The 13,665-nt window shown below is 49.4% G+C and overlaps 1 protein-coding gene across 1 annotated transcript in view; it reads right to left on the bottom strand.

The window, feature by feature from the left end:
• The window catches only part of SRCAP (Snf2 related CREBBP activator protein), a 93,444-nt gene that overhangs the window by 38,956 nt on the left and 40,823 nt on the right, over positions 1-13,665 (bottom strand). The window contains exons 7-16 of the mRNA XM_082260524.1: positions 13,216-13,418; positions 10,388-10,490; positions 5,439-5,528; positions 4,002-4,112; positions 2,488-2,675; positions 2,193-2,370; positions 1,860-1,996; positions 1,488-1,657; positions 1,203-1,395; positions 833-969 (exon numbers count right to left, since the gene is read on the bottom strand). Of these exons, the coding sequence (XP_082116650.1) occupies positions 833-969; positions 1,203-1,395; positions 1,488-1,657; positions 1,860-1,996; positions 2,193-2,370; positions 2,488-2,675; positions 4,002-4,112; positions 5,439-5,528; positions 10,388-10,490; positions 13,216-13,418 (1,510 nt within the window). The remainder of the gene's footprint in view (positions 1-832; positions 970-1,202; positions 1,396-1,487; positions 1,658-1,859; positions 1,997-2,192; positions 2,371-2,487; positions 2,676-4,001; positions 4,113-5,438; positions 5,529-10,387; positions 10,491-13,215; positions 13,419-13,665) is intronic.

The following is a 13,665-nucleotide window of genomic DNA, read 5'->3' as shown; positions in this document are numbered from 1 at the left end:
ACACCAGAGGGAGGGGGGGCACCAACACACCAGAGGGAGGGGGGGCACCAACACACAAGAGGGAGGGAGGGGGGGCACCAACACACGAGAGGGAGGGGGGGCACCAACACACGAGAGGGAGGGGGGGCACCAACACACGAGAGGGAGGGGGGGCACCAACACACGAGAGGGAGGGGGGGCACCAACACACGAGAGGGAGGGGGGGCACCAACACACGAGAGGGAGGGGGGGCACCAACACACGAGAGGGAGGGGGGGCACCAACACACGAGAGGGGGGGGGGGCACCAACACACAAGAGGGAGGAGCACCAACACACAAGAGGGAGGAGCACCAACACACAAGAGGGAGGAGCACCAACACACAAGAGGGAGGAGCACCAACACACAAGAGGGAGGAGCACCAACACACAAGAGGGAGGAGCACCAACACACAAGAGGGAGGAGCACCAACACACAAGAGGGAGGAGCACCAACACACAAGAGGGAGGAGCACCAACGGCACCACAAAACACAAGGGGACCAGCAGACACGAGGGGACCACCAGCACCACCACACACACAATGGGACCACCAGCACAAACGAGGGGGGCACCAGCAACACCACACATGATGGAACCACCAGCACAAACAAGGGGGGGCACCAGCACCACCACAAACGAGGGGGGCACCAGCAACACCACACACGAGGGGACCACCAGCAACACCACACATGATGGGACCACCAGCACCACCACAAATGAGGGGGGCACCAGCACCACTACCACACACGAGGGTAGCGCGAAAACACAGGAAGGGGCTGACATAATGCAGTCATAAAATTCGATCATACGTACGCGGCTTGTGACATGAAGTCATCATACAGAAAGCGCTGACGCTTGGAAAGTCGGCAGTAGATAACGTGCTCGTATTTCTTGGGCATTTGCTTCTCCACATCTAGTTTAATTCTGCGCAGCAGGAAAGGGCGCAATACCTGCAGAAGGAATACAAGGAGTGAGGACAACCTATCCTTCCGCCTGTTCTGTAGCCCCTCCCCTGCGGATCCCACTACTCCTGACTCCCTCCCATCATTGCAGACCCCCCAAGACTCTCCTCCAAGTCTCACCTTATGCAGCCACGCAGCACCAGGCCCTCGTTGTACATCCCCCCCCCCCCACCCTCCAACTATGGCAGACCCCGCCACCCAGTCTCTCCTCCAGGTCTCACCTTATGCAGCCTGCGCACCAGGCCCTCATTGTACTCCTGGCTCCCTTCAATCATGCCAGTCAGTGGGTTGGAGAACCATTCTTTAAACTCTCGGTGTGACTGGAAGACGTGGGGCATCAGGAAATGCATCAGAGACCACAGTTCCATCAGCGAGTTCTGCAGCGGTGTCCCAGTGAGCAGCAGTCGTCTCTGACTGGGGAGAATGGCAAACTTAGCAAACCGCACATGGAGAGAAGACCGCTCACAAAACCGAAGGAGAGCGTCAGCGCACCTAGCACATCTCACCTGTTGAAATTCAGAAGGCTTTGCCAGCGCTGAGATTTAAAGTTCTTAATATTTTGGGCCTCGTCTAGGATGAGATATCTCCAGTTCTTCCGGCGGAAGGCCTGATGGTCCTGTAGAACCAGTTTGTAGGATGTGATGCACACATGAAAGGCATTGGCTTTTGTCCAGCCCTGTAGGGGGTAAGAGAGAGGCTGTAATGATGTGCATTATTGTACACTCTGGTGATCAGAGACTCCACATGTCCCCATCAGAGACACCCCCTATTATTAGCACGTGTTACCTCATAAAAGCAGAGCTGTGGCTTCAGCCTACGTTAGAGTCAGTCTCTTTGTTGGCTGTGATATAAGGGAGAACCCCGTCACACCATCTCACCTGTCTCTTCAGCTTGCGTTCCTTCTGGGACCCGTAGTAGGTCAGAATCTTGAAGCTGGGGCACCAGCGCTTCAGCTCCATCTCCCAGTTTAGGATGACACTGGTTGGAACAATGATGAGATGAGGACCCCAGTTTCCTGGAAGTGAGGAGCAGAGGAGTCAGTTATTTGCTCTGGAAGGGCTGGGATTCTAAAGCGAGGTCACCCGGGGGGGGGGGGGTGTGTTGGATTCTATACCGAGGTCACCCGGGGGGGATTCTATAGCAGAGTCACCCAGGGGATTCTAGAGCAGTCACCCAGGGGATTCTAGAGCAGAGTCACCGGGGGAACGCACCTCTCTCACAGGCCAGGTGAGCCAGCAGGGAGATGGTTTGGATGGTTTTCCCCAAACCCATCTCATCCGCCAGAATCCCGTTCAGCTTCTTCTCATACATGGTGACCAGCCACTCCAAGCCGATGTGTTGGTATTCCCGGAGCTCTCCTCGCAGGAGGAAGGGGACCTGGGTTTTCACCTGGAAGAGAACATGAAATGTGAAAAGCACCCTCACCATCAGGGTTACATGAATGTACAGCTCAGGTACAACATGACTACATAAAAAATAAACAATAAAGAACATGTAAACATATACCTGTGTAGTGGCCAATGTATATCCCTTGGGCTGCAAGGATTCTGCTGTGGCGGCTATATCCGTGATCTCTTTCTTGGGTTCCGGGGGTTCCTGCTGTGATTGGTCAGTACCGACCTCTTCATCCTCCTGCTTGACAAGAAACTCCACCCCCTCCGATTCACAGTCTGAGGAATCACATCCTGAGGATTCTGGAAAGGAAGAACTTGTGTCATACCCAACACCAGAACAAGATGACCACAACTCCTCACCGAGACCCAAGACAAAATCATTGTTCTCCAACTAAACTCCTCACAGTGACCAAAGACCACAATGAGATCACCACAACGCCTCACCGTGACCAAATACCGGCTCCACCAGTCCTCACCGTGTCCAAACACCGGCTACACCACTCCTCACCGTGTCCCAACACCGGCTCCACCACTCCTCACCGTGTCCAAACAACGGCTCCACCACTCCTCACCGTGTCCAAACAACGGCTCCACCACTCCTCACCGTGTCCAAACAACGGCTCCACCACTCCTCACCGTGTCCAAACAACGGCTCCACCACTCCTCACCGTGTCCAAACAACGGCTCCACCACTCCTCACCGTGTCCAAACAACGGCTCCACCACTCCTCACCGTGTCCAAACAACGGCTCCACCACTCCTCACCGTGTCCAAACAACGGCTCCACCACTCCTCACCGTGTCCAAACAACGGCTCCACCACTCCTCACCGTGTCCAAACAACGGCTCCACCACTCCTCACCGTGTCCAAACAACGGCTCCACCACTCCTCACCGTGTCCAAACAACGGCTCCACCACTCCTCACCGTGTCCAAACAACGGCTCCACCACTCCTCACCGTGTCCAAACAACGGCTCCACCACTCCTCACCGTGTCCAAACAACGGCTCCACCACTCCTCACCGTGTCCAAACAACGGCTCCACCACTCCTCACCGTGTCCAAACAACGGCTCCACCACTCCTCACCGTGTCCAAACAACGGCTCCACCACTCCTCACCGTGTCCAAACACTGTCTTCACCAGTCCTCACCAAGATCAAACGTCAGCTTCACCAGTCCTCACCAAGACTGTCATATCTAATCGTTCAGAGGATTGCTCTGCGTCTCAGCTAATTGGCCAGAGGGCTGTTGTTGCCCTACGCGTTACATCATTTCGTTCAAATTACTATTTGCCCCCTCTGTGTCCTATCTGACTGCACAGAGGACTCCTCTCCCCTCCATGCCTTGTCCAATCTCTCAGAGGACTCCTCTCCCCTCCAGGCCTTGTATAATCTCTCAGACTACTCCTCTCCCCTCCATGCCTTGTCTAATCTCTCAGAGGCCTACACTCCCTTACCGAGTCATGTCTACTTATTTAGAGGACTATTATTTAACCATGTCGACTAGTCCTCCTCCTTTTCTCAGCAACTCCCCTTCTCACTTGTTAGCACACAAGACCGTCTGTTACCAACTGATCACCTCTCCCCACAATCACCAATTCTATTCCAATCCCTGCCGGCAGCCACTCACCGGACACCTCCTGCTCAGATATCAGGCTGCTTTCACTTGGCTCCACCATCTCCTCTTCATCCGTCCGCACCAGAGAGTATTTCTTCAGAAGATCTTCTATTGACATTTCTCCTGCAAAGGAGAGAACCAGAGATATACAACCACCTTTATTTCCTCCCAACCCCGTGTACACCTTCCATATACCTCCCACCCTGTGTACACCTCCAGCCGCGTGTACATCTCCATAAACCTGCCAGCCCCGTGTACACCTCCATAAACCTCCCAGCCCCGTGTACCCCTCCATAAACCTCCCAGCCCTGTGTACCCCTCCATAAACCTACCAGCCCCGTGTACCCCTCCATAAACCTCCCAGCCCCGTGTACCCCTCCATAAACCTCCCAGCCCCGTGTACACCTCCATAAACCTCCCAGCCCCGTGTACACCTCCATAAACCTCCCAGCCCCGTGTACACCTCCATAAACCTCCCAGCCCCGTGTACACCTCCATAAACCTCCCAGCCCCGTGTACACCTCCATAAACCTCCCAGCCCCGTGTACACCTCCATAAACCTCCCAGCCCCGTGTACACCTCCATAAACCTCCCAGCCCCTTATACACCTCCATAAACCTCCCAGCCCCGTATACACCTCCATAAACCTCCTAGCCCCGTATACACCTCTATACACCTCCCATCCCCTGTGTACACCTCCATAAACCTCCCAACCCCTTATACACCTCCATAAACCTCCCAGCCCCGTATACACCTCCATAAACCTCCCAGCCCCGTATACACCTCCATAAACCGCCCAGCCCCGTATACACCTCTATAAACCTCCCAGCCCCATATACACCTCCCATCCCCCGTGTACACCTCCATAAACCTCCCAGCCCCGTGTACACCTCCATAAACCTCCCAGCCCCGTGTACACCTCCATAAACCTCCCAGCCCCTTGTACACCTCCATAAACCTCCCAGCCCCTTGTACACCTCCATAAACCTCCCAGCCCCTTGTACACCTCCATAAACCTCCCAGCCCCTTATACACCTCCATAAACCTCCCAGCCCCGTATACACCTCCATAAACCTCCTAGCCCCGTATACACCTCCCATCCCCCGTGTACACCTCCATAAACCTCCCAGCCCCTTATACACCTCCATAAACCTCCCAGCCCCGTATACACCTCCATAAACCGCCCAGCCCCATATACACCTCCCATCCCCCGTGTACACCTCCATAAACCTCTTAGCCCCGTGTACACCTCCCAGCCCAGGGTGGAAGCAACTTCTGTAATGAAGTCAGATCTAACCATGAAAGGTAAAGAATCAGCATCCTTCTAGGGGACACACCCCTCATATCGGTCATAATGACTGGTTATTATAACCAATATGGTTACATAATGACTGGGTATTGGTTGGGAAGGGTTTGTTTGCCACGTCCTGTCTATGGAGACCCTCCTACCTTCCTGAGCCAATTGGGAGAGCTCCTCCGTATGGTCCTGCTGGACGTCTATGGCTTCCTCTGCAGCAATCGTCTCCTCTTCATCTTCAGCTGGGAGAAAAGACAAGACAATGAGACTGGGGGGGTCATTTCTTTTACTCCCCAATACACCTGTCAGGCTTATTGGGTAGATTAAATAAAATAAAAATTAAATTTTGGCATAGTCATATATAGATTTTCTATTTTACATAGAAATGTTGAGCAGTGGCATCCATTTTGTTAAAGGTTGTTAAAAGTTCAAACCTCCTTTTAGGAAAGGTGTTTATTCAAGAGATGTTTCAACAGACATGCTGTGTTGACCTAAGGTAATAAATAAATAGTCTGTTTAACTTTCTTTAAGATAAAGTCTAGCTGACGCTATACCAGGATAATCTTGTTTGTGTGGTAGTCATAAACCTTAGTCAGTATTTTCTATGCTTAGACCCATTTAAAAATAAGATTTACAGATATGTTATAATCTTATATGTAACATAATATTAACAATGAAATATATATATAACTAACATACATAGATATGTAGAAAACTGTTATATATTATAATTGTTTCATTCTTGATAACTGATATTGATGACTCATCTTTGTATATCAAGAGAGGCTTCAGTAAACATTTGTAAATTGTAAGTTGTAGAAAGCATCAGAAAAATTTTGTTTAACCTTGCCAGGCTCTAGAAGGTCTGAGATTGTAAGCTCTTTGTCAACATAAGGTGCAAAGTTTATTTGAAGATAAATAATGCTGCTATATTCTGTGTACTGAAGCTAAGAGCAATGCAATACCGCCATCTCTGGTGACTAACTGCTTCTAATTGAAGTCTTAGGTTAAAAAGTAAAATTCAATATATCTAAATAAGATATATTAAAAATTAAAATGGTGTTGCCAGATTTAATCTTTATTTAGATACATGATGGATATTAAATGGACATTTAATAGATGAGAACATGGTTACATTTTATGTTGTTTTATGATATTCTTAAATGAAGGAATTATACAGGTTTAATATCCATATACTGGTTGACCAAGAGGTGTCACCCAATGACATCACCAGTTAATGTATAAGTTATCCCAACCAATGGGGATAATGTCACTCCTTCTGGGTTTAACTTATGGTAATTTTAATTGTCCTTTGTTCTATACCATATAAAAAAGGCAAGCCCAGATGGAGAGGGGGACACATCACACATGACATTTGCCCAACATACATCACACATACAATACACACGCTACTACAGCTATGCATAGACTCATCTATACAGACTCCATTTTGCTCCATCATGTATCTGAAACTTGGAGGGACGCCAAACGAAACTCCTCCCTAATTGACTGCCATCTTGGAAAGGCAGCCATCTTAAGGACTCTGGTAATGACCATTTTAAGCTAGCAGCCATTTTAAATATGGTAAATATGCCTTGCTGTTTGATTATAATTCAATATCGTTTATGTACTTCCTTAAATGTTTTACATTTCATGCTAATGGGTAACGAGAGTACAATTCCAGCCGTATAAACCATATGTAGTTTTTTTCTTTGAGAGAGGATTTTTGCTTTTTATACATTTTTATTAATATCAGATTTAGCGCATTATTAGCGTATTAGTCTCACGTTTTGCATGGCCTATTCTCGCTTCATCTGCAGTGGAGCGACTATCAGGCTGTGCATTGCGCAGACAATTGTGGTCTGATTATATAGAACATTCATTTATGGTTTATACTATACCTGGAGAAAACGTAATCTTGCTTTATTTTTACTTTCATTATTGAGCTACACATCACATTGCATTTATTGTTTGAAGTTCATATTTTATGTAAAGTTCTCTTTTTGTGTCATCTCAAGTTTGATCATTTATCGTGATTACATGTCTCGTGTAGGCTTGTGACGGTATCAGATTTTCATGCTGCGATTAATTGATTAAGGTTTTGCCACGGTATACGGTATTATCACGGTATTCTATTATTAAATTTAAATTATTAAATTTCCACCTCACTTCAATTTCATTGCTGAATTTAGGGGCTTTGGTTCACTTATGCACATTATTATATAGTCAGTCAGTACAGACTCTGTGAACCAGGCCTAAAATAGGTCATCAAGCAGTGTCTGGCCTAACTGGTGATAACTGGTCCTGGCGCTCGGCTCCGATCCGATGGCCTGGTCATTAAGAGGGCAAATCCTTGTGGTCAAGAAGTGGTTAAACCTGAAGGAGGTGTTGTTTATAAATGACTTTACTATTGCTTTAGGCCTGGTTCACATGTATGCGGGTTGGTGGTTCACATGTATGCGGGTTGGTGGTTCACATGTATGCGGGTTGGCGGCCCACATTTGCACAAGCATAGCAGCCCATTGATTTGAACGGGCTGCTATGCCCTCATTTTCCGCAGAAAAAAGGTGCATGCAGCATTTTTTTTTAAATTCAGTGGCCTTGAAATCCATCCTGCTTTTGCACCATGCGACTAACCTGCAGTTCCTGCTCTGGCAAGCTTTCTGCATTTTTTGTATACGTGGGCACGGCATTTAAAAACAGTTTGCGTGTGCAGCAACGGCAGGTAAGTCGCATGGTGCAAAAGAAGGATGGATTTCATGGCCACTGCATTTTTTTAAATTCTGCATGCACCTTTTTTCAGCTGAAAACGCAGGCATAGCAGCTCAAGCCCATTCACATCAATGGGCTGCTATGCCTGTGCAAATGTGGGCCGCCAACCCGCATACATGTGAGCCAGGCCTAAAGCAATAGTAAAGTCATTAATTGGTTAAACCTGCAGGAGGACCGGTGTTTTTATCTATTAATGACTTTACTATTGCTTTAGGCCTGGTTCACATGTATGCGGGTTGGTGGTTCACATGTATGCGGGTTGGGGGCCCACCCGCCAACCCGCATACATGTGAACCAGGCCTAAAGCAATAGTAAAGTCATTAATAGATAAAAACACTGCTCCTCCTGCAGGTTTAACCACTTCTGGATCGCAAGGATTTGCCCCTTTAAAGACCAGGCCATCGGATCAGAGCGCCAGGACCAGTCATCACCAGGTAGGCCAGACACTGCTTGATGGCTATATAATAATGTAATGTGGGCTGCTATGCGTGTGTATATATATATTTATTAGAGCTGCACGATTCTGGCCAAAATGAGAATCACGATTTTTTAGCTTGGAATAAAGATCACGATTCTCTCACGATTCTCTGTGTAACAAAAAAAAAAAATTGGGATAACTTTACTGTTACGTTTTTTTTTGTTTTTTTTTATTCATTAAAGTCTAATCATTGCGTTTGAAAGACTGCTGCGCAAATACAGTGTGACATAAAATATTACAACAATCGCCATTTTATTCTGTAGGGTCTCTGCTAAAAAAAATATATAAAATGTTTGGGGGTTCTAAGTACTTTTCTAGCAAAAAAAAAAAACTGATTTTAACTTGAAACAACAAGTGTCAGAAAAAGATCCAGTCTTTAAGAGGTTAAACTTCCTTTCTCCCTGGCAGAGGGAAGGAAAAGATACAATGTAATCATTTTTGTTTATAGTTAGGAGACTTAATGCTGAAAGGTGTTAGCTGAGTGAGTGAATGAGTCATCCAGCTCACTGAAATGTATCAATTCACAAGTCAGGCAGACTTGACAGAGAAACTCGGTATTTTAAAAATGCCACAATAACAATACCGTGGCTATGCAATACCGCGATATATCGAATTACCGAAAACCGGCATATGTCTAGTCTCGTGAATAAATATTTTTATATATATCTTATATAGACTGTTTTCACTAAGATTGGTATATGCTTTTAAAAAGAAATCAATAAAAAGAATTCACTACATATTGATTTGTGGAAATAAGTTGAGATTCTCCTTCTGCACAGATCTGTGCTTATTGACATAAATAGACACTGTTATATTCAGAGCAGTATAAACATTCTGACATAATGGAGGCGGCCCAGCGAGATATTATTAATTTCTGACACACCTCAATATGAGGACTCCCCACCCAATCACTGACAAGGGGCAGTTTTCTTCTACTCCTCACTGCACACCAATATGTGGAGCCCCGACTACCCCCCCCCCCCCCAACAATAAATCCATTCTCTCTTATTCATCACTGAGGAACTCAGAAGACCTACTCCCCACGACACACGGGTCAGCAGAACTCTCCCCACCGACACACGGGTCAGCAGAAATCTCCCCACCGACACACGGGTCAGCAGAAATCTCCCCACCGACACACGGGTCAGCAGAAATCTCCCCACCGACACATGGGTCAGCAGAACTCTCTTCACCCACACATGGGTCAGCAGAACTCTCCACACCGACACATGGGTCAGCAGAACTCTCCACACCGACACATGGGTCAGCAGAACTCTCCACGCCGACACATGGGTCAGCAGAACTCTCCTCACCACTACATGGGTCAGCAGAACTCTCCTCACCAATACTTGGGTCAGCAGAACTTTCCTCACCAACATATGGGATAGGAAAAGGAATAGGAAAGCAGTGGGCTTTACAGAGAACCAAACAAATGGTGGGAAGAGATGACTGCACCCTTGTTAAAAATCTCTGGTTCTGGGGTTCTGCTGGGATGCAGATTGGTCAGGAGGGGACTCTGTGATACAGAAGGAATAGTGAGAATAAAACAAGGAGCTGGGGGTCCGCAGTTCCTGTGGGCTCCCAGATGTAAAGTGTATAAGATGGGGCATTGTGTGAGGGGAGCCCACAGGAGGGGAAATGTCACATCCTACCTCATACAAGCAAGGCATATCCACCAGATGGAATGCTGCATCTCCAATATGGGCAGAATGTGGGGGGGGGACAAACTGTAATGTGCCCCTGCTTTGGGGAGATTTCCCCTCACTTCCTGTCCTGGTAAGATACAATGTAGTAATAGAACCCACAGAGGATCTAACCATCAAATGTTACCATATCTAGGGAATAACAGACCTTCCTCCTCATTGGCAGTGAACTCGTCATCATCTTCCTCCACTACAACGTTGTCTTCTTCCTCTGAGGAGGAGGAGTCGTCGTCCTGTTCAGACTCGGCATCCTGGGAGACAGAAAAGGTTATTACTCCCCAACATTTACTGGTGACCCCATTTTATATCAGGAGCTTGGTGTGGTGCACCTCAGTACCACATACATCAAAGGGAAGGACATACCTCTCTGCACCCCACTATCACACCCAACCAGAAAAGGGAAGGGCATACCTCTCTGCACCCCACTATCACACCTAACCAGAGAAGGGAAGGACCTACCTCTCTGCACCCCACTATCACATCCAACCAGAAAAGGGAAGGGCATACCTCTCTGCACCCCACTATCACACCCAACCAGAGAAGGGAAGGACCTACCTCTCTGCACCCCACTATCACATCCAACCAGAAAAGGGAAGGGCATACCTCTCTGCACCCCACTATCACACCTAACCAGAGAAGGGAAGGACCTACCTCTCTGCACCCCACTATCACATCCAACCAGAAAAGGGAAGGGCATACCTCTCTGCACCCCACTATCACACCCAACCAGAGAAGGGAAGGACCTACCTCTCTGCACCCCACTATCACACCCAACAAGAAAAGGGAAGGGCCTACCTCTCTGCACCCCACTATCACACCCAACCAGAGAAGGGTGAAGGACCTACTTCTCTGCACCCCACTATGACACCCAAGAGGAGAAGGGAAGGACCTACCTCTCTGCACCCCACTATCACATCTAACCAGAAAAGGGAAGGGCATACCTCTCTGCACCCCACTATCACACCCAACCAGAAAAGGGAAGGGCATACCTCTCTGCACCCCACTATCACACCTAACCAGAGAAGGGAAGGACCTACCTCTCTGCACCCCACTATCACATCCAACCAGAGAAGGGTGAAGGACCTACTTCTCTGCACCCCACTATGACATCCAAGAGGAGAAGGGAAGGAATTGCCTCTCTGCAGCCCATCATTACACCCACCAGAGAAGAGTGAAAGACCTACCTCTCTGCACCCCACTATCACACCCAACCAGAGAAGTGAAGGACCTACCCCTCTGCACCCCACTATCACACCCACCAGGGAAGGACCTACCTCTCTGCACCCCACTATCACGCCCAACCAGAGAAGGGTGAAGGACCTACCTCTTTGCACTCCACTATCACACCCACCAGAGAAGGGTGAAGGACCTACCTCTCTGCACCCCACTATCACACCCACCAGAGAAGGACCTACCCCTCTGCACCCCACTATCACACCCAACCAGAGAAGGGAAGGGCCTACCTCTCTGCACCCCACTATCACACCCAACCAGAGAAGGGAAGGGCCTACCTCTCTGCACCCCACTATCACACCCACCAGAGAAGGGTGAAGGACCTACCTCTCTGCACCCCACTATCACACCCACCAGAGAAGGACCTACCCCTCTGCACCCCACTATCACACCCAACCAGAGAAGGGAAGGGCCTACCTCTCTGCACCCCACTATCACACCCAACCAGAGAAGGAAAGGGTCTACCTCTCTGCACCCAACTATCACACCCAACCAGAGAAGGGAAGGGCTCACCTCTCTGCACCCCACTATCACACCCACCAGAGAAGGACCTATCCCCCTGCACCCCACTATAACACCCACCAGAGAAGGACCTACCTCTCTGAACCCCACTATTACACACACCAGAGAAGGACCTACCTCTCTGAACCCCACTATTACACACACCAGAGAAGGACCTACCTCTCTGAACCCCACTATTACACCCACCAGAGAAGGACCTACCCCTCTGCACCCCACTATCACACCCACCCAGAGAAGGGAAGGACTCACCTCTCTGCACCCCACTATCACACCCACCAGAGAAGGGTGAAGGACCCACCTCTACACCCCACTATCACACCCACTCAGAGAAGGGAAGGACTCACCTCTCTGCATCCCACTATCACATCCACCAGAGAAGAGAAGGATTTACCTCTCTGCATCCCACTATCACACCCACCAGAAAAGGGAAGGACCTACCTCTCTGCACCCCACTATCACACCCAACCAGAGAAGGGAAAGGCCTACCTCTCTGCACCCCACTATCACACCCACCAGAGAAGGGAAGGATTTACCTCTCTGCACCTCACTATCACACCCACCAGAGAAGGGAAGGGCATACCTCTCTGCACCCCACTATCACACCCAACCAGAGAAGGGAAAGGCCTACCTCTCTGCACCCCACTATCACACCCACCAGAGAAGGGAAGGATTTACCTCTCTGCACCTCACTATCACACCCACCAGAGAAGGGAAGGGCATACCTCTCTGCACCCCCACTATCACACCCAACCAGAGAAGAGAAGGAATTACCTCTCTGCACCCCACTATCACACCCACCAGAGAAGGGAAGGGCATACCTCTCTGCACCCCACTATCACACCCACCAGAGAAGGGAAGGGCATACCTCTCTGCACCCCACTATCACACCCACCAGAGAAGGGAAGGGCATACCTCTCTGCACCCCACTATCACACCCACCAGAGAAGGGAAGGGCATACCTCTCTGCACCCCACTATCACACCCACCTCTGCACCCCACTATCACACCCACCAGAGAAGGGAAGGGCATACCTCTCTGCACCCCACTATCACACCCAACCAGAGAAGAGTAGGATTTACCTCTCTGCACCCCACTATCACACCCAACCAGAGAAGGGAAAGGCCTACCTCTCTGCACCCCACTATCACACCCACCAGAGAAGGGAAGGGCCTACCTCTCTGCACCCCACTATTACACCCACCAGAGAAGGGAAGGACTTACCTCTAGGTCAGCCTCTTCTTGAAGGATCTGAGGAGGAAGACTCTGAAGGAGCTCATCCAGGGGAAGCTCACTCTCTCGTTTGAGAAGCTCAAGTTCAAGGCGATGGGACTCTGCGTCATTTCCTTCCTGACTTTCCTCAATCTCTATCGTCTCCTCATCATCTTCCTCCTCTTCCTCATCCTGATGAGGGAGAAAGTCTCCATCTGAAGAGGAAGGAAATGGTCAGATGTCAGGCAGAGTGCAGATGCTTCTACATAGGAGAGAGGGAAAAAGAGCTGCAGAGTGGAGGGCGGGGAAGGGACAGTGGCAGCACTGGGCTGGCGTGCTGGGGAAGGGACAGTGGCAGCCCTGAGGTGGCGTGCCGGGGAAGGGACAGCGGCAGCCCTGAGGTGGCGTGCCGGGGAAGGGACAGCGGCAGCCCTGAGGTGGCGTGCCGGGGAAGGGACAGCG

The sequence above is a fragment of the Pelophylax lessonae genome (assembly GCF_965119305.1).
Source record: "Pelophylax lessonae genome assembly, chromosome: 6".
Lineage (NCBI taxonomy): Eukaryota > Metazoa > Chordata > Amphibia > Anura > Ranidae > Pelophylax > Pelophylax lessonae.
The sequence above is the reverse complement of the archived record's forward strand: the minus strand, read 5'-3'. Positions and strand labels throughout refer to the sequence as shown.